The following is a 23280-nucleotide window of genomic DNA, read 5'->3' as shown; positions in this document are numbered from 1 at the left end:
GGGCTGGGGTATAGTAGAAATCAGAAATCAGGAGTAGAGGGGGGAAGAGAGGGGTGTTGTGGAGAGTGGTGGGGGTCGGAGATGTAGCCAGTAGATTGGAGGCGGATATGAAGTGAGTTGGGTGGGGATTGAAGTGGTGGGGTTTGATGGACTCTGGGGATGAGGAGCGAGGTGTTGGGTGGATTGTAGCAGAGGAGAAGAGGATATGATAAATATATTAAAAAGACTGGGATGGTGTACGGTAGGGTAGCCATTGGGTGGAAGGAAGAGAGGGTCAATGGTATAATGTGGGGACAGAAAAGAATGGACTGAGATGATGGGCCTGGGGTGGACTAAAGACGGGAGATAAAGAGGCAGGGTTGCAATAGATAACAGATGGTGAGGTGTAGGGGTAAAGGTGGGGAGGGTGAGGACAGATGTAAAAGACAGGGTGGGGTGAAGACACAAGTGGAAAACAGAGACATGAAAGTCTACATTTAGTATTATCACTATCCAGTACACTGATGTTATATACTGTCTGTTAGAACATCTATGTATCATGATGGTCCCTCTTGACTTTGTTACTGCATCATCAAAAACTAGACAGCTGTCATTATATCTCTCCACACATTTCCCGGGTCACATACAGACCTTGTCACATACAGACCTTGACCGCATATTTTATACTATAGGGTTCACCACATGAACTCATATTGTGGTTTATAGCAGGTAGACATTATAAAACGACATGCAGATATCGGTCAGGTACTTAGACCATGCACTGTGTGAACAACAGTTCTGCTCTGTGACATAAGAAACAGATTAAGTTTCCCTGTTTTTAAAAATTGACAAAGGCGACGAGTTTAATGGTAGTTACTCGATTGCGTGACCACATGTATGTGGAGGATGGACAAATCGGTGCAGACCACTTACCACCAATTACTGTAACTACACATAAACAATGGTGGGTGTCAACACCAGTATTCTTTCCTAGCAACCCACGACTTTCCCACACTCCGCCTGTGGTCCTGTACTGGAGCAGTATTTCACCTGTTTAAACGTAGACTGTCACCTATGTCTCCAGGATATTTCATTTCTCGCCTGCATACATACTTGAGCACCCTTGTCCGCCTGTTAGGGTCTGATATAAGTCATTTGTATTAAAACACCGGTGCTGTATGATGGCCTCATTGTAAAGGTCAGTTTAGTAAAGGTCTACTGCATCTATACTTGATTATTTTTACAAGGGATTTAATTTCACAATATTTCAGGAAAACATAACATCTTGCAAATGCTTTGCTATGTTTTGCACTTTTGGTTGGAAAGAATGATAAGACAGTCAAACAGATTTACCCCATAGTTGAAGATTGTTAGAAATTTCTCCTACCTTGAGGGTGTGACAGATATAATCTCCAACCCGAAGGTCATATTGTCGAATGTCCTACCCTCAACTTTTCAGCAAATCCAGAGGTGTCTTCTATGGTCTGCTACTGTTGTTGTGACATCAATGCATTGATGATGTGACATACTATTGTTATGACTGAGATCTCACCATTCTGCAGGAGGCTATTTCCCCCTAGGGGTGACAAGCTGATCTTTTCTGGCTTAAAAGGGAGACACATCTGTGAAGGGTGGGAGAATATTGCATCATTGACATTCTCAATGTTGATGCATGAAAAAAAAAAAAAAATGAAATGAAATGAAAAAATATTTTTTTAAAAAGTCAATTCTTCAATATATATCAAAATATGATGTTTTTCTCTTCATTTAATTTACTGAAATCTTTGTAAATAAATAGATAGTCCATACTTAAAAAAATTCACATGCAAAAATAAGCAGGCGCATGTATATATATATGACCATATTGGTTCTATAAGTATTCAGGGCGATATTATGATCTTTTGAAAGTTTGAATCATATTAAGTGTTGAAGTCAATGAAGCATAATGACAAGCTTCTAAAAGACACTGAGGTTATGTCCTGTTCTTAAAAAAAGCATTAAAAATGACATTATTGTACATTTAATAGATCATAAATAATGTAAATTTGTGCTTAATTACAGCGACTTGACATAAAATATTTTGAGAGAATGAGGTGAGCAATTACTAGAAAACTTATGAGAACTTAGTGAAACTATAAATCAATAGTTTCTATTCCAAAGTATGTTCACACATATGTTCATGTTGTAAAGATGAACAGTGTTAAAAATAATGACTTGCATAACAAATTCTCCAGGTATTTAGTTACTTAGAGATCACAAAAACCTATTTGAACGAGAGTTGCCAAAGAACAATATCAGATCTACCTCAATTTTATTTGTAAGTTAATTCATTTTGTATTAAAACACCGGTGCTGTATGATGGCCTCATTGTAAAGGTCAGTTTGGTAAAGGTCTACTGCATTTATACTTGATTATTTTTACAAGGGATTTAATTTCACAATATTTCAGGAAAACATAAAATCTTGCAAATGCTTTGCTATGTTTTGCACTTTTGGTTGGAAATGGGTTAATTCATTTTGCGGCATTATTTCTGCATGAAGTAAAGGAAAATATAAATGATTTTAAAGGTGTATCTCAGGAGTGTTCCAATGCAAGTATCCTTGTAAAACAAATATTGTAAGAAACCTACTTGATAACCCTGCTCCGACAGAAGATAAGACCTGTAGCGTTTTCCTGGTGTTTGACCCTTGTGCCCTTGTATACCTGGTTCGTACAGTGTATAGGTAAGCCAAGTGGTGTTAACGGGAACGGGTTTGTAGAATGATTTGTGTGGAGGTAAGTCAGAATGACAGTGCTAGGCTGTAGCTATTTTACACACAGCTCACCATCCTCCCCAGCCCTAACACTGAGTGAAGTTTAACCTTACTTGTGTCAAGAGTTGCAGAGATGTCAAAGTTCTTGGAACCATCAAAACATCAACAGAATATTCCAGATATTTGTGTATGTAAAAGTTGTGGGAACCTTCAAAAAGATCAACAGCATCATTTGGCGTGTTAACCCTGATTTTCTATCAAGATATGACAAAATAAATATTTCGAGGGACCCCTTTGCAGATCTAGACTCACAAAACTGAAGTCACTGAAATTATTCCAGAAATATGAATGCATGTCGAAGTTCTGGGGTTGTTCAAAAGATTGACAGGATATTCTAGATTTCAGGAAAGATCTATGAAGTACAACAGAAATCTGTGTGTACAACGGCCATGAACATTTTAAAAGATGATGAATGTATTTCAGTGTTGATGTAAGTTGTTAGGACTATGGAAATCTAAAAGATTTGAGCATGGCAAGAAACTGTGGTGATATCATTTAAGTTTGACAAATATTTGACTTTCGATATGCTGTGTATCTATGAAGGTGCATAATTTCTTATACAACATTCTAAATCCCTTTCTGACTTTTACCCTTTACTGTTTCTGCCAAACACCGTTTAAATTGTATGAGTTTTGTGGTGTCCGCCCACTATAAACTTAAAATCTAACTGTCTGTAAATGTTTCCGTGAAATGTAAGCTGTTTGACTGACCGATTTCGTCTTCGTAACAGTTTATCATAATTTGTGTAACACCAGACGACACGACCTGGCGTAAAACAATTCCCGTATCTTGCACCTACTGCTTTCAATATGTACATCTCATTTACATTTATTCCTTCCTCTTTATTGTTTGGTTGACACAAGCTGATTATCGTGCCTACATTCTTAGGTAATATTCATAAAGATGTTATTATAATTACATAATCAAAATACATAAAATTCGCACCGTTGTAAGAACGCCTTACTTGCCAAGTTTCCTTATTTTGGATGGGGGGTCTTAAGTTTTTTACCCTACATTCTGCTGTTTTATCAGATATTTACATTTTGTCAAATAAGGATCATCATAAAAGTAATTCGAATATTTTTTTGTAGATATTGAAACATTTGAAATATTGGCAAGTTTGAATCTATTTATTCAAACATCTTTAAAGTAGGTACATCTTAATGAAGTCTTAAGTTCAGTGTCTCATATAAAATGTACCTTTAAAAAAAAATCATAATGGATAGTTGAATCTGTGTAAATTGAAAACCTGTCTAGTATGACTATCTCTTTGTAAGTCAAACCTGTACTATCTGACAACCTGTATTCTGAATAGATATATTTGATTCTGTTTGGTTATTTCCCAAGAGATCGCAAGCTTTCATTAAAAAAATATTATTCTCTGTAATTAGTGGGATAATAGTGAATCAAGATAACTTTTGTTTTTGTTTCTGAAGCGATTACCTGTCGCAAGTAATAATTCATGTTGGTGCTTTCATCTCAGCGTCACCTGCCGGTGTCTGTGGTACATCAGAGGAACCTACTTCGTTTGGTGTACAGGTGTTTCACACACATCTACGGAGCTCTGACCTAAATTTCATGGCTTGGTTATGCATATCAAAGGGACTGCTTACTTGGTTAATTACTTTAACAGTGTCTGGTACACGCTTTACAAGTGTCCTATTGTCCAATAGGATACATTGGCTATTACATCATCCACATTGGCTATTACATCATCTGTCTGAGCTTCACTTTGTTAGCTTTTGTTAAGAAGAATTTTTGCCCTAATTTTCTCACCACACAATCAGTTTTGGTTCTTAATTTCAACATTTCTGGTTTTTTTCTCATTTATATGTACCATAGCGATGCCAAATCTAACTTTTGTAGTAATATTTGGTAGTCTTAGAAGATATGATTACGTATGTAGCTGTTACATTACAGATAGTACACGTACCAAAATCATGCAACATAATTATATAACCATTATAAACTACAGCCAAGGATTTTTTATGGATATGTATATATAAATATATGTAGATTTGATAAACAATGGCCATATTGGATAGTCAATATCTAGTATTGAGTAAGATTGCCATTTTTTTACCATTATAGTCTCTATCAGTTTTTGACCTAAATAAATTTTCATAGTTGACCTACTTTTTATTGGCCATGATGACAGAAAGTTGGCCTAATTCTGTCTTGTTCTTATGATAAGGAATCTTTGATAATGAGTCTTTGACAATGCATGGAAGTACATGCTGCGAATCTCTTGACAGTGTAGACCACAAGAAACAACTTTAAGTCCCTGACGATGAATATTATGGGATGTTGCGAGTACCTGACAACAGTTACCACTAGACCTGGTATGTTAGTATGTATGGTATCAGCAGACGGCTGGTAATCCATCCGCACGACTGTGGCTTTGTAAGTGAAATCTCCATTCAGACGACTAGTGTAAGACATATTTTGGCAGATGAGACGGGAGGATGTGTTTTGGTTATGTAGTTCGTTATTTACTGTAGTAATACAGGAGGTGTAATAGCTTACACCTGCCAAGCTTCTTCCACTCCCAATTTACCTCAATGCAGTGCTGTAATATTTGTACTACGTCTGTAAAGCTTTAACCGCTAAACAATCCAACGTTACAAACGTCTTCATCTCCGCATAAATATATGACCACACCAATGTTCTTGTTATTAGCGTCGTGTACTTACATAATTCTTACTACGGGCTTTGGAGCCAAGGACTTTGTAGTAGAGACGAACAAATTGATGTCTAACCAAAGGTGAATCCCGTTTTTTTCTGTGCAGATGTATACATATAAACAACATCTTGTGTCTAGAGCCATTGGCATGTTATTCACCTACGTGCGTTATATTGCGTATGGAAACATGCTCAATGAGGAAGCCATTAGATGTTCTACACATTTTCCAGTGTATCCAAATGACTTGAAAGCTAATTGCTGGCGTGATGAATACGATTAGTGTGCCCGGTGCCGTTGTCTTGATTGTGTGTTTGTTCATAAAACCTTTGAGTGATCCTGCATTGGAACATTGCAGATCTGTCATAAAAATCTTCATTAACTCCTATAGGTTATAATTATCACTTAACCCAGGTCGAAGAAACTAGGTTGGTACGAGGAAGCGTAAACAATGTGTTGTATACTCACATTTAGCTGTGTTAGCCAAAATGATTTGATTTCTTTGAAAATTTTATACTTTTGATGACTTCAAAAAAATATTAAAATAGAACTGAAAGTTCTGTTTTGAAAACATATAGTAACTGTAGAAAAAATTCACAGAATGATGTTGACCTAGTGTTTATAGCAAGGGGCAACGTTTTAATTCAGAAATATCAGACACATTCCAAGGACGAGGGTTACAAACTTGGGTGATATGTATATACATATTGAACTACTTTCCCTCAAAGGAAGATGATCTACATTGTAAGCACCTGACAAACAAAGGTGTTAGACACTAGAAAAACCTCGTAGAAATATTCTGATGATGAAAGAATTATTTGTAATTGACAGATACATGTAACTTGACTACTTATACTCGGGGAAAACATTTCTCCTATAGATATTAAGTACCCTCTGGCCGCTTCGTAAATCACCAAACACTGGGATAACAAAATTTATCTTAATGATATCAATTGTGATTTCTTCATCTTTTTTCAGAAAACAGGTATACTGACTGAATCTGAGATTTAATTCTATTCCTTTTAATTAAAGACAAATTTATGGATTAGAATCCTATACTGATATTACAGGTAACATATATTGGATGTTTTTCACAGTCAGACATATTAAGAGATACTCATTTTTAGCTCGCCTGTTCGAAGAATAGAGAGCTAAGTGATACCCCGGCGTCAGCGTCAGCATGAAAATGTTTAAGTTTTACCTGCAAGTTATTCAGAAGCTTGTCATTTATTAAATATGCATACTAGGATGCTGATATTTGGCATTGAGGTTCCTGTCGAGTAAAATATTGATGAAGTGAAGTGAAAAAAAATAAAAAATAAATCTTTTTTTTGTAGGTCTGTTTAAAACTTAACATTTTTGTAGCACATCAATGTTAAAGTTTTTGGTGCAAGTTATTTAGAAGCTTGTCATACATTAAATGTGCGTACAAGGATGCTGATATTTGTCATGAAGGTTCCTTTGGGCTATATTTTAGATGTAGCAAAGGCACAATTAAAAAATTAATTTCATTTTTTTTTTTTTTTTTTAAAGTTTTGTTCTTTTCATTTTAAAAACAATTTTTTAAAGACGATAAATTTTTAAACAGGCGAGCATTTGGTGGCTTTGACACCATCTCTGGTTTTAAATATGTATTTCATAGATATTATTCCTCAGGTTTAAACTACTGTAATGAACATGAACAAGAACATATTTATCACAAATTGGAATTTATAACAAAGACCTGTTGATGTTCATGGGCAAGGAATTGTCTCATTGAACATCAAACTCTAAAATAAATTTAGTAGTAGCAAGCCAATATCTTAAAGTAGGGGTTGGGTTAGTTTTTAAAGTCATTTGTGGTATATTCCTTGTTTAAATACTAGTACTTTTTGTATTGTTTGATTTTACAATCAAAACATATTTCAGTGATTTAGGCAATAGATTTACAATGTAGAAAACTCCAGATAAAGTCAGTCATTCCATTTATCAGTAAGTTACGGGGGATATATACCATAAATAGCAAAATGCTGTGTCACAATTGTGGTGTTTTGATCACAGTAGGCTGAGGTCTTGCACAAACTGGTCGGAACAGTTACTGGGTCTGTACTACTGCGAAAGTAAGGCCCACTTTCGCTGGCTGATTTAACTTGACCTGTATTTGGTCCCTGTTATACCCCTTAGCTGAGCTCTCAAAACATGCCAGAAAGTCAAAAAACACTTGTTTCTCCCTCCTTTGCATGTCAAGAGAACATTAGAGGCAATTCAATATGAATTAGACTTTTGTTTTCTGAAACTCGGGAGAGATGTCGATGAAAGCGATAAAATCAGATGGTGAAAACGATACACGTGCACAAAGGGCCTTGTTACTGATAAGGGGAGACAACAAGACAGCTCAGTTACAGTTAACGGGGCTGTATTATTTATTTTCATTTAAGTGGTGAACACTGGCATTTATTATCTACATACATAGGTAGAAACACAATTATTGATTTCTTTGTACTTAAAATGGTGTTTGGAATCTATGTGTGGTAAACATGAATCGTATGTACCCAGGTATCAGACCAATTTGATATGAGGCACTTGTTTATGTGTTGATACTGTCGACAGACTTAATTAAGTGGAAATGATTCTTGAAGTTAACAAGTTTTTAAGGATTTCATTTTTTTTTCTGAACACTATTTAATGTACAATGTTAAAATTAGTTTTTATTTCAACCTTGTTTTGTACAAGACAGCTATGACTTGCTGAAACATTACTTTGCATATGAGTTGACTACTGAACAGTGGGAAACTTACGCCTTCCATGTAATTACTTTCTATGGTTGAGTCTAAAATTAACTGTCACTTGTATTAATGCAGTCAGTCTAAATTTGATGCATTCGTACATCACTCAATCTTAGGCTCCTGTATATTTCAGAATGGTATAGCATTATCAGTGCTTACTGTCTAGGTTGTGCTGGCGTAAGACTGAATAATAGAATAGTAATTAATGTTGTTGGTTTGATGGGAGAAGGTTCAATCGTTAGGGTATGTTTGCTGACACACAATTCAGTGATATGTGTCTGCATCTCTTTGTGTAGGTAGGAAGGTCTATGGAATAACCTTGACCTTATGCTGTGTGACAGCTGCAGAAGCTGGGAGGACTTGATTGCTGTAATATTGTTTACAGTTGTGTGTATATACAAACAAGAACCTTATTACTGGGTACTTGATCAGCTTCTGGTACAACATTAATTGAATTTTCATCTGAATATATAAACATTTTAAGTACAATTATAATACTACATGTATATTATTAAAAAATATTACAGAAGACAAGAAAAAAAATATTACAGAAGACAAGAAACATACAAAAATATTTAAGAGAAAAAGTTCTTTAAAGATCAAGTTTTGAGGAGTTGTAAAGTTTAAAGCTAACAATGCTTGAATGGTTGGAGGCTTGGTTCTCAGAGTGGCTATACAAGTGCACAAAGAATTGTTAACTTAATAGGACATAAACATGTAAATGTAGCATAAAAGTTATAAAAAAAACCGATTTTGTTCAAGTTGATCACTATTGAAACAAAACAATAATTAACAATATGTAAATGTTGTATAGCTGGTTAAGCTTGGTTAGGTATATTATCTTTTGTAGTGGTGTGTACTCTGTAGTGGATATCTTCCAGGTCAATAATGCTGAAAATGAGAAAACATGTTTGACCCAGATTTTCGCCTGTATATTCTACTGTGTGTCATTGAGGACCTGCCATTAAATATATGTAATGTCGCGTAGAATGTATACATAGCTCGGGTCTTTTGACCAAACATATGGACAAAATGAAATCAGGATAATTTACATTAACACAGTTTTGGTACCGGTAATATACTGTGTGGGTTATGGAGCAGTAAGTACCAATGACTGTCTAAGTAATGACATGGATCAAGCTAAACTACAAAAATAAATAATTTCATATCATCACGCTCTATAGAACATACCAGGGTAGGTAATTAACCATGGTAATTGAGCAGCTCCTATTTATAACAACACCTAGGAATGTTGGTTATCATACCTTTACAGCTAGTATCACTGATTGATTTAGAGTTCGGAATATTGTTCTGTTTCCTAATGCTTCTTAATGTTTGTATTTTGCAGATGGGAGGAGAGGCGCACAGCAAGTGGGCGTGTACATTATGTCAATCACCTGACCCGTAGCACCCAATGGGCACGTCCTACAAGGTATGTCGTTACCTATTTCTGTATGACAGATACACATGTTAATTACACAAATAACAGTACTGTACAAATTACACTTTGATTTCTAATTTAAAAAATTAAATCTGGTATCATAGTTATATTAAGCAGATAGATTTATTGTCATATTGTCAAGAGTTTATTTATCTTGAAAATAGAATAAGATACATTAAAAAATACCCAAATTCACCTGAATTACCTGGTACTATCAAAGTTACAGTACACAGAAAATTTCTCCAGTGATTCAAGAGAATAAATTGTTCTGTTTCACTTGAAATTTCGGGAGAGGGGGTTATTTGTTGAGGACAAACAAGTATTTGCATGCAGTAGACTTTGGTGTTCAAGACCCTGATTATTTTGAGAAATAATCCTTAATTTTTCAATACAGGAAGAAGCAGAAGTAACAATCATCTAATTTCTATGTTTTGACATGACTTGGACCTAGGGCTAATATGTTGTGCTTATTTTCAGACCAGCATCTGAGTTTGTACGAAACAACACAGTCACTAGTGCACACAGCCGGCAACCGTCAACAAATAGTGGTAACCATGACAACAACACAAGTAGCTCTTCTAACAACAATAACGAGGACAGTGGAACAGTCAACCCCCCACTACCACGTCGGCGATCCACGCGGCACCGAAATTACCTCAATCGTTCTCATCTACACAATGCAGTCGACCTGCCCAGTGGCTATGGTAAGTTAGTTTTATAGCCAAAAAAGATATACATTATTGTAATATTTTGCAAGAGATTTCATTTCCATTTGAGATATTTATTGTTTCATTGAGACAGTAAAACAATTTTAAAGATCTACCTAATAGTAAAATCATGATAAAAGTTAGATATATATAAGAACCGATGTGTAAGGTTTAGATAACAAACTTTTTCATTTCAGAAAACTCAGAAAGATTCCTTGTTAAGAGTTCTTTAGGAATGGAACTATGACTGATGAGACAAAAACTGCATTTATAATTAATTATAACAACACTGAAAGTAATTTCTGTTTGTATTTTATTTCAGAACAACGAACAACCCAGCAAGGTCAGGTGTACTTTCTACACACGCGGACGGGAGTCAGCACGTGGCATGACCCACGAGTTCCGAGGTAAGTGGGCTTATTTGAAACCTCGAACAACATGCAGGAACCTGGATTTCTACTAGTGTACTTTGTGTAAACCGTACAACCCTGGGACCACTATATTCGCCAGTTTGCAGAGAGTCTACTTACATTATTAGAACCAAAATCCTTGGGTCAATTCAGACAAAAGTGTTGATTGGACAGGGTTGGAGAAGACAGGGTGTACTGTAAAACTTACTACACAATAGGTTATTTAAATAATACTCGACCACATGCAGTTGCATGAACAGAAATTGAATATATAAAAAGCCTTCACTTTGTTCTCATTTACTATAACCAACACTCCAGTCAATATCTGATTGATGTGTGAAGTTTTCAACTCATGCTTCTTGACCAATGTTTGAAGTATTATTATCCCTTATTAATCAATATATAACCATTAAAACTTTAAAAAAAAAAAAAAAAAAAAAAAGGAATCTTTACACCTAAGAATTGTCTTTGAAGTGTCTTGGTTTCCTTCCCCACAGGGACCTGTCGAGTTCGGAGATCCGAGAGGAAGACCTTGGTCAGCTGCCCGCTGGTTGGGAGACACGACATACGGGAAATGGCCGTGTGTACTTCGTAGACCACAACAACAGGACAACACAATTCACAGATCCCCGGCTTTCTGCCAACATCCATCTACTGCAGACGACTGCTCGATCCACGTAAGTTGTCCTGTCAATCTAGGGGGTCACCAGATCATCAGGATCAATCTGGGGGGTCACCAGATCATCAGGATCAATCTGGGGGGTCACCAGATCATCAGGATCAATCTGGGGGGTCACCAGGTCATCAGGATCAATCTATGGGGTCACCAGGTCACTAAGATCAATCCTCTGGGTCAATACTAGTTCATCTTGAGTGAAATTGTTTAATCAGTTACACGAGGGCCATCAAAATATTTTATATTGTATATTCAATTTATTTCACAAGGAGCAGAAATGGAAATAAACATATTTACAGTGATCATGTTGACCAACACCAAGTTTCTTTAACATTATATACGTGTTGACTATTGTTGAACTTTATCTACATGGTACTTTTGTTGACCATTTTCCAGGAGCAGTAACAATAGATGTAATGATAAAGAGAATGAGTCACCTGTGCCTAAATACAAACGAGATCTCGTCCAGAAAATGAAAATTGTACGACAAGAGTTCGCTGCATTACAGCCTCAGGGAGGCCACTGTCGGATGGAGGTGTCGAGGGAGGAAATATTTGAGGTAATGCATGTCACCTGTAACATGGCCTTACTTCTATGTACTTGTCCCAAATGTTCATGGATTAGTAGTAGCTTAGTAACACACTAAATGACTATCCTGCAACATTAGTACCAATAAATTGCATATCACAATATATTTTCATGAAACAATAAATTTCTTTTAAATCACTCTACTTAAAAACAAATATCATAATTTGCTTAATTTGTTTCATAACTACCAGGATTCCTATCGACAAGTGATGAAGCTCCGAGCGAAAGATCTGAGGAAGCGTCTGATGGTGAAGTTTCGAGGGGAAGAGGGCCTTGATTATGGAGGTGTAGCCAGGTACAAAAAAAAAAATGCTTTTAAATTTGAGAACAATAGTCTACCTTTAAAACTTTAAAAGAAAAAGCATTTTTTTGTAATAATTCAATATTCCTCTCCATCAGGACATCATATACTCTTTAATTAGGAGTCCTGCATAAGTGCATTATCTAAGTACCCTTTATAACTGATTTCTACATATGTACCTTAAAAGTCTTTTTGGCCTTGCATAAGTACATCAAATACTCCTATGAGCTCTGCATAAGCATATTAAACACTCCTAGTTGAACCTGCATAAAATGTACCAAATATTCCCTGTTGGTCTTTAACTCATTCACCCCTGAAGACGCATTTGAACCCTTCCAATTCAAAGGCTGGAATAGTTCATTATGAAATTTCAGGGGTGAATGAGTTAAAGTACAGACGTGTAAAATGCCCACACCACAGTTACATACACTTCTGACATTAGCCGTTGATATATTGAGTCTGTAATGTTTATTGGAGGCGTTGTTTTATTTACAGAGAGTGGTTATATTTACTGTCCCATGAGATGCTGAATCCATATTACGGCCTGTTCCAATATGCCCGAGACGATGTTTATACCCTCCAGATTAACTCCGACTCGGGCGTTAACCCTGTAAGTTAAACGCGGTAATGGTTCAATGGCTGTATGAACTCAACTTGTCATTGTTCTTTTTCAGTTTAAGTGCTGTCATTTAAAGTGTGCCTGAATTTAACATAATAAAATATATCTGTAATAATACCCAAAAGATCCCAAATGATGTTATGATCATGAGCATTATGTTTTATCAGGATAAAATGTGTTTGCAATGAACATAAATAAGTTCTATACTAGACAAAACTTCATAGAGAATAATGTTTATGTGATAGTTCCTTGTTATTAGATAAAAATTACGACTTCCTATTAGGATACATTTACAATAAATGTGGTTTATCAAGCATGTTTTACTTTATTTGATGCAAAAAAACGAATACTATCTAATTGTTTTCAAATTTAGTTATCCCCCGCTCGACGAGTTGGCGGGAGATATAGAAATGGGGGCTATTCGTGCGTGCATCTGTCCATGCACCTGGTTAAGAAGAATTGCTCTCATCTATAGCTTGCCTACTACAAGTGCTATGTTGATTATACTTGCATCAATTGTGTATCTAGGGTTGCTCTACTGAATGCATATTGCAGTTGCTTTTTGGAAGTTAATTTTGGAAAGGCAAGTGTCCAGTAAACAACGAAAATGGATAAACCAGCTATTGTTGTAACTAAGTCATGTTCTATATTTTCCAGGAACATTTGTCTTATTTCCACTTTGTGGGACGGATTATTGGTATAGCAATATTTCACGGCCATTATCTAGATGGAGGATTCACCCTGCCTTTCTACAAACAATTACTCCAGAAGGCTGTCACTCTCGACGACCTGGAGAATGTCGACCCAGAGCTGCACCGGAGTCTTGTGTGGCTACTGTAAGTAAAGGGAGACAACCCCTTTGTCAATTGTCATCAAATTTAGATCTAAGAATGGAAATATTCTTGATTGACAATATTGAGGAGTATATATTTTCGTAGTTGTTGTGTAGGTTTAAGCACTTAAGTAATCAAATCTTCTAATTTTGGTGAGAAATCATTGAAATGGTTCTCCATGTTTACTGTTTGTACTGTCTTGTCGCTGTTATTTACAAACCAAAATGTGCTCAAGACAAGCCTCTCTAACCTAAAAAATAGTAAAAGTCAAGGGAGGTTTAACTTTATATGTCATTGTAATAGTATGTTCATCTTTCAATGGCTTTTTGGAGAACTCGGCCTGCAAAAATGTTCTTGGCTTTGCAAGTTTTGTCCGAATTTGACTCCTGGTCCCTGTCCACTCATAAATTGGAACATCTGTGTTCTACATGCAAGGGGACACAACTCTTCAAAAAATATAATTTCTAAATATAGCCTCCACAATTTTATGGAAGCACATCATTTATAGAAAAGATGAATGCCTTTTAAGGTTATTTTTTTAATTTTATTTTCTTAAACAGATAACAAAAACGAAAAAAATATTTGTAAAAGTATTCTTGTTTCTATAACAGAGAAAACAACATAGAATCAGTGCTGGATCACAACTTCTGTGTGGAACACAACTCCTTTGGACAGTTCACAGAGTACGAACTAAAACCTGGTGGCAACGATATCCCTGTGACAGAGGATAACAAAAAAGAATATGTAAAGTAAGTAACTGATCTCAGTGAATCGGTGCTAATAAAACCATATCCTTTCTTTTGGTTTATGTAATTCATGACATCATTTAGTGTTGATAAAGTGTTAATTCATGAACCTCTTTTCACATGGATAAGAGAGTAAGATCCAGTGTTCATTTACAGAGGTTCTAAAAGTTTGGCTGCCTCTAGGAAATGGATTCCTGGTGGAATTCAGGGCTGATTTGTTTAATTTGTTCCAAGCAGTTTCACCATTTGGATCGGAGGTGTTTGTTTATATAATAAAAACAGACCTTATGATTCTATATTGCTTTGTGAGCCTTGGCAAGATTTTCAAGGACTGCATGAACATTTACAGATCTGTTAAGCTTTATACCTGAAATACTACATTTGAAAATGCATATACCAGTTCTGTCGACATAAATAAACAGACTCCAAGAGTTCAGTTGAGGGAGAATAAATTTGGTCACTCACATCGAAGATTACAGGACAGCATTACTTATTACATTATTTGTTTATGTTTAAATGCACAAAATGTATCTCACATGAGGTGGACCTAAAATATTCACTTTTTAGTTTTGAACTACTGAGTATGTGTTATGATTGCTTGCGTTTCAGATTGTATGTACATTGGAGGTTTATGAGGGGGATCGAGGCCCAGTTTCTTGCCTTACAGAAAGGGTTCAATGAAGTAATTCCACAACACTTGCTGCGGCCTTTTGATGAGCGTGAACTTGAGGTTTGTATGTTTGATCAAAACAGTTCATACACCAGCCAAACACTGTGATGTGTCATTATTCCAATAAATATTGCTCTTCAAGAAAAGACAAATAACAGTTTAGGTGGATTCATTATTAAATATGCATAGATTTCTGATAAAAAATCAATAAAAAAATATCAATACTTTGAAATCATTTTTGCAACTAAAATGAAAAAAAAGGATCTAATCTTGGAAATCATTTATGCCATAACTATGTGCAATTTTTTCTCTCTTATTTGTTTGTACCAGGAAGTTGAAATTATAATAATACAAGACCATGTCACAATATTAGGGCTGGTTGAAATGGGTGGTGTTCTTTTTATACGGAATCATATAATTTATTTTCCTTGTAAGTAGGATATGAGAAAATATAGTTTCCCCAGTGTATTATGGAGAACATGAACATTCCACTTTTAAGGATTACAGATTTAAGTAAAACTTTTGTTTTCACTAGTTTTAACACTCTTGTAAGGAAATTTGCTAATCCTCCATACATACATGTAAAAGGAGTCTGTAAAAACAGTTTTAAATGAATGTTTGTTTTTGTGTTTCAGTTAATGATTGGAGGCCTTGGGAAGATAGATATCGTTGACTGGAAAAACCACACACGCCTCAAACACTGTACTCAGGACTCCAATATTGCCAAATGGTTCTGGCGAGCAGTGGAAGGTTTCGATGACGAGATGAGAGCAAGACTTCTACAGTTTGTTACAGGCAGCTCGCGAGTTCCACTTCAAGGCTTCAAGGCATTACAAGGTATGGATCATTTTGACTGGTAAAAAAGTTTCGCAAGTATGCTGTTCCTACTCCAAACACATCGTACTTTTGTGTAAAAATGTGATGAATCGACTGCTTTCAGCTATCTTTTGGATGAAATCATACATATTTATAACTTAAATATTAAAATCTTTCCAAAATGAATCATGTTTAAGCTGTAAACCTGTATAGACCTGACATTCATATAGTTATGACTGCATCCATTCCTAGCATTATGTAATTTAAATCCCTGTATTCCACAGACCTTTCTACTCCAAAATGACATCTAGGCCGTGATAATTTTTGGTTTAGGTACATTTAGCTGTAGATTTCAATTCATCGTTCCTCCTTGCTATTCCAGGTTCCACTGGTGCTGCAGGTCCACGATTGTTCACTATACACATGGTGGAGACCAACACAGACAACTTACCCAAAGCCCACACATGGTAAGATTGGCTTCATCAACAGTAACACAAACCATTCCTGGTCTGGTGTGGAGACGAGATCATATATCTTAACTATATTGTAATAAGGGTAGTTACTAGATGAATCATTCTCAGGATATAGATACTGACTGAGAACCATCAACTGCTGTTAAATGGAATGCTTTTCCAAAATGAACCTGTTTGAGCATATTGAGACCAAAAAATATAATGTTCATTTCTTGTTCAAAATCTGATATATTTTACATGGGTTTGCAAGTTTTAAGGCAAGTTGGAATTTCTCTATGAATAATATGATGAAAAAATGCTATACAGCAGTAAATAGCTTGCTGCAAAATAATGTACACAATAAACCCCATGGTATTTGAATCAGCATTAAGATTGTCACTGAACATTAAATTTAAATTTTACCGTTGAATTTTGTTTCAGTTTTAACCGGATCGACTTGCCTCCATATGAATCATTTGAGAAATTACTATCCAAATTGACTTGTGCTGTAGAAGAGACATGTGGCTTTGCTGTAGAATAACAGTGTTGTGAGATTCTAACAGAATTCATGTGAAAGATATTGTGACTTTGCTGTCAGATAATGAAACCGTGAGAAAAATCCTGGTGTGGTTCTTGTGAGATATTCTTAATTGCCATGGAATACCTTGGTGTAAAAGCATTGTGTAACCGTGTCCAGAAGAATCTTGTGTTAGAGAGGATTATAACTTTTAGGAGAGAAATCAGGCGTCGGGTTTGGAAGATAATCTAGACATTGATATCCGGACAGAATCCAGACATTAAGGTTGGGAGATCCGGACAGAATCCAGACATTGAGGTTGGGAGATCCGGAAAATCCAGACATTGAGGTTGGGAGATCCGGAAAATCCAGACGTCAGTTAGGACAGCATCCAGATATCAAGGTCGGGAGAGGATCGAGATGTCAAGATTGGGCGAGAATCTTGAATTACAGATCGAGAGATAAATCTGGCATGAAGAATTCAGGAATTGCAGCAATTTGTGTGTTGTAGGATGGATCAATCCAGTCTGTAGGCTTTACTGTGTCAACTGTGTCCTTATCACAGGAAGATTTCGGACTTATTTTTAAATCTTTCCTGTTCTACATCCTCATTTGCATATCAAGAGCAAAACTATTTTGTAAGGTGCTATTTAAGCCTGTGAATGTTTTAGATCTTTGTCAACAAATGAAACAAAATAAGGTTTTCCTCAATAGGGATAGTTTGATAATTTTCTTAATTTGTTTAGAGGAAAAAGAATACACTTATGATTGAAAGCTATTTGATTCAAAATTTCCCCAAAAAGGAATATTTTTGGTTATCAAATGAATACAAGAGATCAATAATCATATGGTAGTTGTCGACAGATTTGAATGCCAGATACCATTTCACAATAGATTAATTTTAACTCTTACTTTTGAAAATCTTCATTTCCTTATTGAATTTATCCAGCTAACAATTTAGTCCGATTGACCTGCAAAATACGATTTTTGCATCTTTAAATTAACTCTTAATAGAGAAATGATTTACCTGAAAAAAATCATTTTCAATAATTATTTGCCGATATATATTTATTTTCTTTAGATTTTGACCTGGTTCTCCAGCAAGCAAACCAAAATCTCACATCGATCTAATAGTTGCTCTGATTATAGTTCTATATTAATTTAACAGCAAATGTGTTTTATTTTCTGATAAGATGATATATTATCGGCATGAGACGTGGAACGTTTTCAAAAGTGAAGGACTAATTTTATTGTCATTGACTGGCATATTTCAGTATTGTCAACAATAAATTTATATGATGATTCATGAAACAGTATTCACATATAAACACCTAATATGTGGGGGGTTTTGTCACCGACAATGATCACACAGGGCCATGAATCGATCAGTGTATATGATCAAACAAGGGACATAACTCCTGTCCATGGCGGGTCAGCAGTGTTGATCAGTTAGGATAGATAGAGATGTAGTTTTCACATCCTAGACCAAACCTTTATTTTAACAAATGTATAGTACTACATCAGTGCTGGATTCACATATGTTTTACTGTAGATGGACACATGTGCTCACTAGATTCAAATGTTTACATATATTTACAGTAATTTGTCCGTATTTCTCATCACGTCAAGAGCAGGTGTCCTCTTATATTTGTGTTGTATATTGTCTTTTTACTTTGCTGAATGAATTGTATTCATTTTAAGTGAAATTTTACATGCTTAACAATTTATATGAATGTTTGAAAGGATATAATAGGCTGAGTTAGTGTATGAAAGAAGTGTAGCATGCGAATACAAGCTAAGAAAGTGGGTATGTGTGTTTGCATGGAGTGAGTTTGAAGTAGAGGTGAGGGAATAACAGAATTAAACACTGGGCCAGACTCTCAATTTACCAAGCTCAATAGGTTAGTAAGCTTGTCAAGTTTATTTGGTTAGTGAGCTTGCCAGACTCACCATTTGTAATTTTGCTAAGCTGGCTAGTTTAGTAAGCTTGCCAGTCTCTCTGGATAAGTGCACTTGTGAATCTAAGTAAGTTTGCAAGTGTATTAATCTAAGTTCAATCTAATTGTAAGAGTTTTTTGGCCCACTAAATTTCTAAGCTTACTAATCTATATAGGTTTGTAAGTATATCAAATTCACATGGTTTGTAAGCTGACTAAGTTCACTAAGTTTGTAAGGTTGTGCATTGTTACTTTGGCCAGTCCATATATACAGAGGTGATCAGATATATTTAAATTGTTGAGATGTTTGGACATTTTGAGTTGTGAGAGGTGACCATTATCCTTCACTGAGGGATTGATATGACAAAACCATCCTTTGTTATACATTTCATCTAAAACATATGTAAATATCATTAGAAGTGTATGACCTAGCTGCACTCATCATTGAGAGATTCGTATTTGAGGATGTGTGTGTACATAAAGATATATATATTATATATAATTGTAGGTTTAATGTGTGTACGTAGAGACATCACAACATGACAGATTCAGTAGACGAGCTGTTGTTGTGTAGTGGAACACTCTGACGAGTAAGTGTGATTCCCTCGTCACGTACAGCGTTGGTTTTGCTTTGTACAGATATTAGCTGCTGGACAAGACACTACACTTGTCACCATTGATCACTGTAAAGTTCGTTATATTTGTCAGGATAGAATTTTCGCTGTCTGCACATCTACATGATTTAGATTTAAGTGAAAAGAATAACCTGACACTTCTGGTTACTGTAAATCTTTAGTACCAGCTGGTATGTTGTAAGATTAATGCTTTGCTTAAATTTACAGGTGGAATCTATTGCAAACTTGAATAATTCCGTGATTTAAAAAAATTAAATGATTCTCCTGAAATACAGAAAAGAAGCTGCAAATGCATTATCAAAAAAGGAAATAAAATATTTGGTTACTTTAGATCTGCAAAAATTTGATAAAATGAAAATATGAACTGACAAATATAATGATCTTTAAAGTAGCACACAGCAGTGGTAACAAGCTTTTATTTATTATTTCTCTGTATATTGAAAAGCTATTTTTTGTAATTTGATTTCCCATTTAATTCTAAGTGGTTAATACTATCAACGAGTTATTAACTCCTTTTCATGTTTACACTCTGTTCAAATATTTTCATTTTAGTCTGCATTTTATCTAAAACCAAGAATCTTGTACATACTAAAACTAGTTAGGCTTTACTACCGTATCAACTTTTTAATAATCATAATACATTTAGGATATTAAATCCATTTAATTTCATGGTTCCAATAGTCACTATTTCTTAAATTTCTACAAAATAATTTTACTGTTAATGTTCTTTCAATCAGATTTACATTGACCTGCAGAAAAAAACCTAATACATCTGATCGTATATTGATTCTGTGCTTAAGGAAGTGTACATCTTTTGTAGATTATGTCATTACCCTTAGCTGGAAACTTGTATATTTGGGTTTTGCATATACAGTATTTTCATGATGGCATTAAATAACTAAAACAATAAATATCAAGAGGACGGTGTTTGTAGGTTCCGGTATTGTATTATCTATGTTATATATGTAATGCAACTACTTATTCCATCACCATATATATAGTGCAGGTTAGCAGAGAAACCAATCGGATTTGAACATAGATTTATATTTATAATCAGATTTGACCTGTAAGACGTCTAATTATATAAACACAAAGAATGTTATAAATACCGTGCTATATGACTAATGGCTTTACACATTTTTCAAATATATTTCAAATATTGACTGTATTGGCAATTATTAAGTTTCAATTTCTCACAGTCGCCTTGTGTCCGAGGATTACAAGGATGGTTACTTCTCCATGACACCTAATCTCTCTGTACTGTGACAGTGTATATGATCCATCTTTAACAAGACTGTGTCTACTTTATTTTGGGCATGAGTGACTGTATTTTTTATCAGCATGCAAACATTTGGATAGACTTTTGTGTCCAGTACAAATTCTGTTAAATGATATGATTTCAAAATTTGTTTTAGAGAATTTAATTACATTTATTTTGAAGTTGGATTGGATTTATGAAGCATCAACAGCATGATTGAATTAGTAACCCAAGTGAAGGTTTTATAGATTTCTCTAATGATAAATCGTGAAAATTGTAAAATCAACGTAAAAGGTAAGATAAAAGCTAAATATGACACAATAACACTGATAGGGTCACCTATGTAGTCCGACCTACAACAGATAACACTGCTAGGGTCACCTATGTAGTCCGACCTACAACAGATAACACTGCTAGGGTCACCTATGTAGTCCGACCTACAACAGATAACCCTGATAGGGTCACCTATGTAGTCCGACCTACAACAGATAACACTGATAGGGTCACCTATGTAGTCCGACCTACAACAGATATTTTAACATTCAGCATCAAATAAATCAAGACGAGCCAGTGTATCCTTTACATTTATATTCACCGTGTAGAGCCAATTTAGCATATCAGCATTTTCATCAGTGAATGGGAGTTATTTCAAATAGTAGCTAGCTGTTTTATCCATGCTATAGAAAACCATTTGATACTAATATAGCAAGACTTGGAATCATATATACACAGAAGCACATATGTTTCCTCTTCTGATTAGGCGGATAACTTTACCGGATTCGTATATATCTATATAGTAATCATGATATGATAATCTTAGCAGACAGTTCAACAGATACATGTAATAAAGTCTTGCATTGTTAACACACTTCTGTGGTGTCTGTAGTAACATTTTGAATGCATGCCTGAAAAGCTTTAAAAGGCAAATCTCTCTTACCTTACTAACTGTATATATGCACATGATATAACACAATCTCCAAAAATTCTTGTCTTGTAAAACATGTCCCTTTTTACTCATAACAAATATCACGTTGAAGTTCCATTACATAACCATGAAATCCTCTTGTTTCCAAAAAGGGAACACTTTAGAAACAGTTGTCTAGCTAAACACAAGTACGTGAACACAACTTTCATCTTGTTACTACTTTTTAAACCTAAATACACAACTACAAGTTTTAGTATGGATACTAATGTACATTGTATATCATTATGTTCATGAAATAAATATGTATGTCAAGAAGTAAAAAAGAAATTGTTTTACTGTGTTTTTTCCATGAAAGAAATATTACCTCTTGTTGAGATCAAGACTGATTGCTAGGTGAAATTACTGTGTGGAAATCTAGACTGAAATCGACCGTAAAGTCACTGTGCTGAGATTAAAATTGAAAAACAAAAACGAAATCTACAATGAATTAACTGTGTGGAGATCAAGACTGACCTGTACCAGAATGTTACAGTACAGAGATCAAGACTGACCTCTGCCAGAAAGTTACAGTGCAGACGTCAAGACTGACCTCTGCAAGAAAGTTGCAGTGCAGAGATCAAGACTGACCTTAGCCAGAAAGTTATAGTGCAGACGTCAAGACTAACCTCTGCCAGAAAGTAACAGTTTAGAGATCAAGACTGACCTTTGCGAGAATGTTACAGTGCAAACGTCATGACTGACCTCTGCCAGAAAGTTACAGTGTAGAGATTAAGACTGACCTCTGCCGGAAAGAAAAAGTGCAGAGATCAAGACTGACCTCTGCCAGAAAGTAAAAGTGCAGAGATCAAGACTGACCTCTGCAAGAAAGTTGCAGTGCAGAGATCAAGACTGACCTTAGCCAGAAAGTTATAGTGCAGACGTCAAGACTAACCTCTGCCAGAAAGTAACAGTTTAGAGATCAAGACTGACCTTTGCGAGAATGTTACAGTGCAAACGTCAAGACTGACCTCTGCCAGAAAGTTACAGTGCAGAGAACGAGACTGACCTCTGCCAGAAAGTTTCAGTACAGAGATCAAGACTGACCTCTGCCAGAAAGTAACAGTGCAGAGATCAAGACTGACCTCTGCCAGAAAGTAAAAGTGCAGAGAACGAGACTGACCTCTGCCAGAAAGTTTCAGTACAGAGATCAAGACTGACCTCTGCCAGAAAGTAACAGTGCAGAGATCAAGACTGACCTCTGCCAGAAAATTACAGTGCAGAGATCAAGACTGACCTCTGCCAGGAAGATACAGTGCAGACGTCAAAACTGACCTCTGCCAGAAATTTACAGTGCAGAGAACGAGACTGACCTCTGCCAGAAAGTTACAGTACAGAGATCAAGACTGACCTCTGCCAGAAAGTAACAGTGCAGAGATCAAGACTGACCTCTGCCAGAAAGATACAGTGCAGACGTCAAAACTGACCTCTGCCAGAAAATTACAGTGCAGAGATCAAGACTGACCTCTGCCAGAA

The 23280-nt window shown here is 35.5% G+C and overlaps 1 protein-coding gene and 1 long non-coding RNA gene across 2 annotated transcripts in view; one reads left to right on the top strand and one right to left on the bottom strand.

Annotated features, from left to right (window-relative positions):
* Positions 1–21136, top strand: part of LOC110456745 (E3 ubiquitin-protein ligase SMURF2-like) — a 47596-nt gene extending 26460 nt beyond the window's left edge. The window contains exons 6-18 of the mRNA XM_021507676.1: positions 9586–9669; positions 10156–10382; positions 10708–10792; positions 11293–11472; positions 11868–12030; positions 12251–12354; positions 12856–12970; positions 13637–13815; positions 14424–14561; positions 15168–15288; positions 15864–16065; positions 16427–16511; positions 16938–21136. Of these exons, the coding sequence (XP_021363351.1) occupies positions 9586–9669; positions 10156–10382; positions 10708–10792; positions 11293–11472; positions 11868–12030; positions 12251–12354; positions 12856–12970; positions 13637–13815; positions 14424–14561; positions 15168–15288; positions 15864–16065; positions 16427–16511; positions 16938–17037 (1783 nt within the window). The 3' untranslated portion in view covers positions 17038–21136. The remainder of the gene's footprint in view (positions 1–9585; positions 9670–10155; positions 10383–10707; positions 10793–11292; positions 11473–11867; positions 12031–12250; positions 12355–12855; positions 12971–13636; positions 13816–14423; positions 14562–15167; positions 15289–15863; positions 16066–16426; positions 16512–16937) is intronic.
* On the bottom strand, positions 18679–22111 carry LOC110456746. The gene is made up of 2 exons (XR_002463626.1): positions 21309–22111; positions 18679–21182 (listed from the first exon to the last, which is right to left on the bottom strand). It is a non-coding gene; the product is annotated as an uncharacterized LOC110456746 (long non-coding RNA).
* Positions 22112–23280: the final 1169 nt, after the last annotated feature.

The sequence above is a fragment of the Mizuhopecten yessoensis genome, unplaced genomic scaffold (assembly GCF_002113885.1).
Source record: "Mizuhopecten yessoensis strain PY_sf001 unplaced genomic scaffold, ASM211388v2 scaffold8841, whole genome shotgun sequence".
In the NCBI taxonomy this organism is placed as follows: Eukaryota; Metazoa; Mollusca; class Bivalvia; order Pectinida; family Pectinidae; genus Mizuhopecten; species Mizuhopecten yessoensis.
Note: the sequence above shows the minus strand (reverse complement) of the source record. Positions and strands in the feature narration are given on the sequence as shown.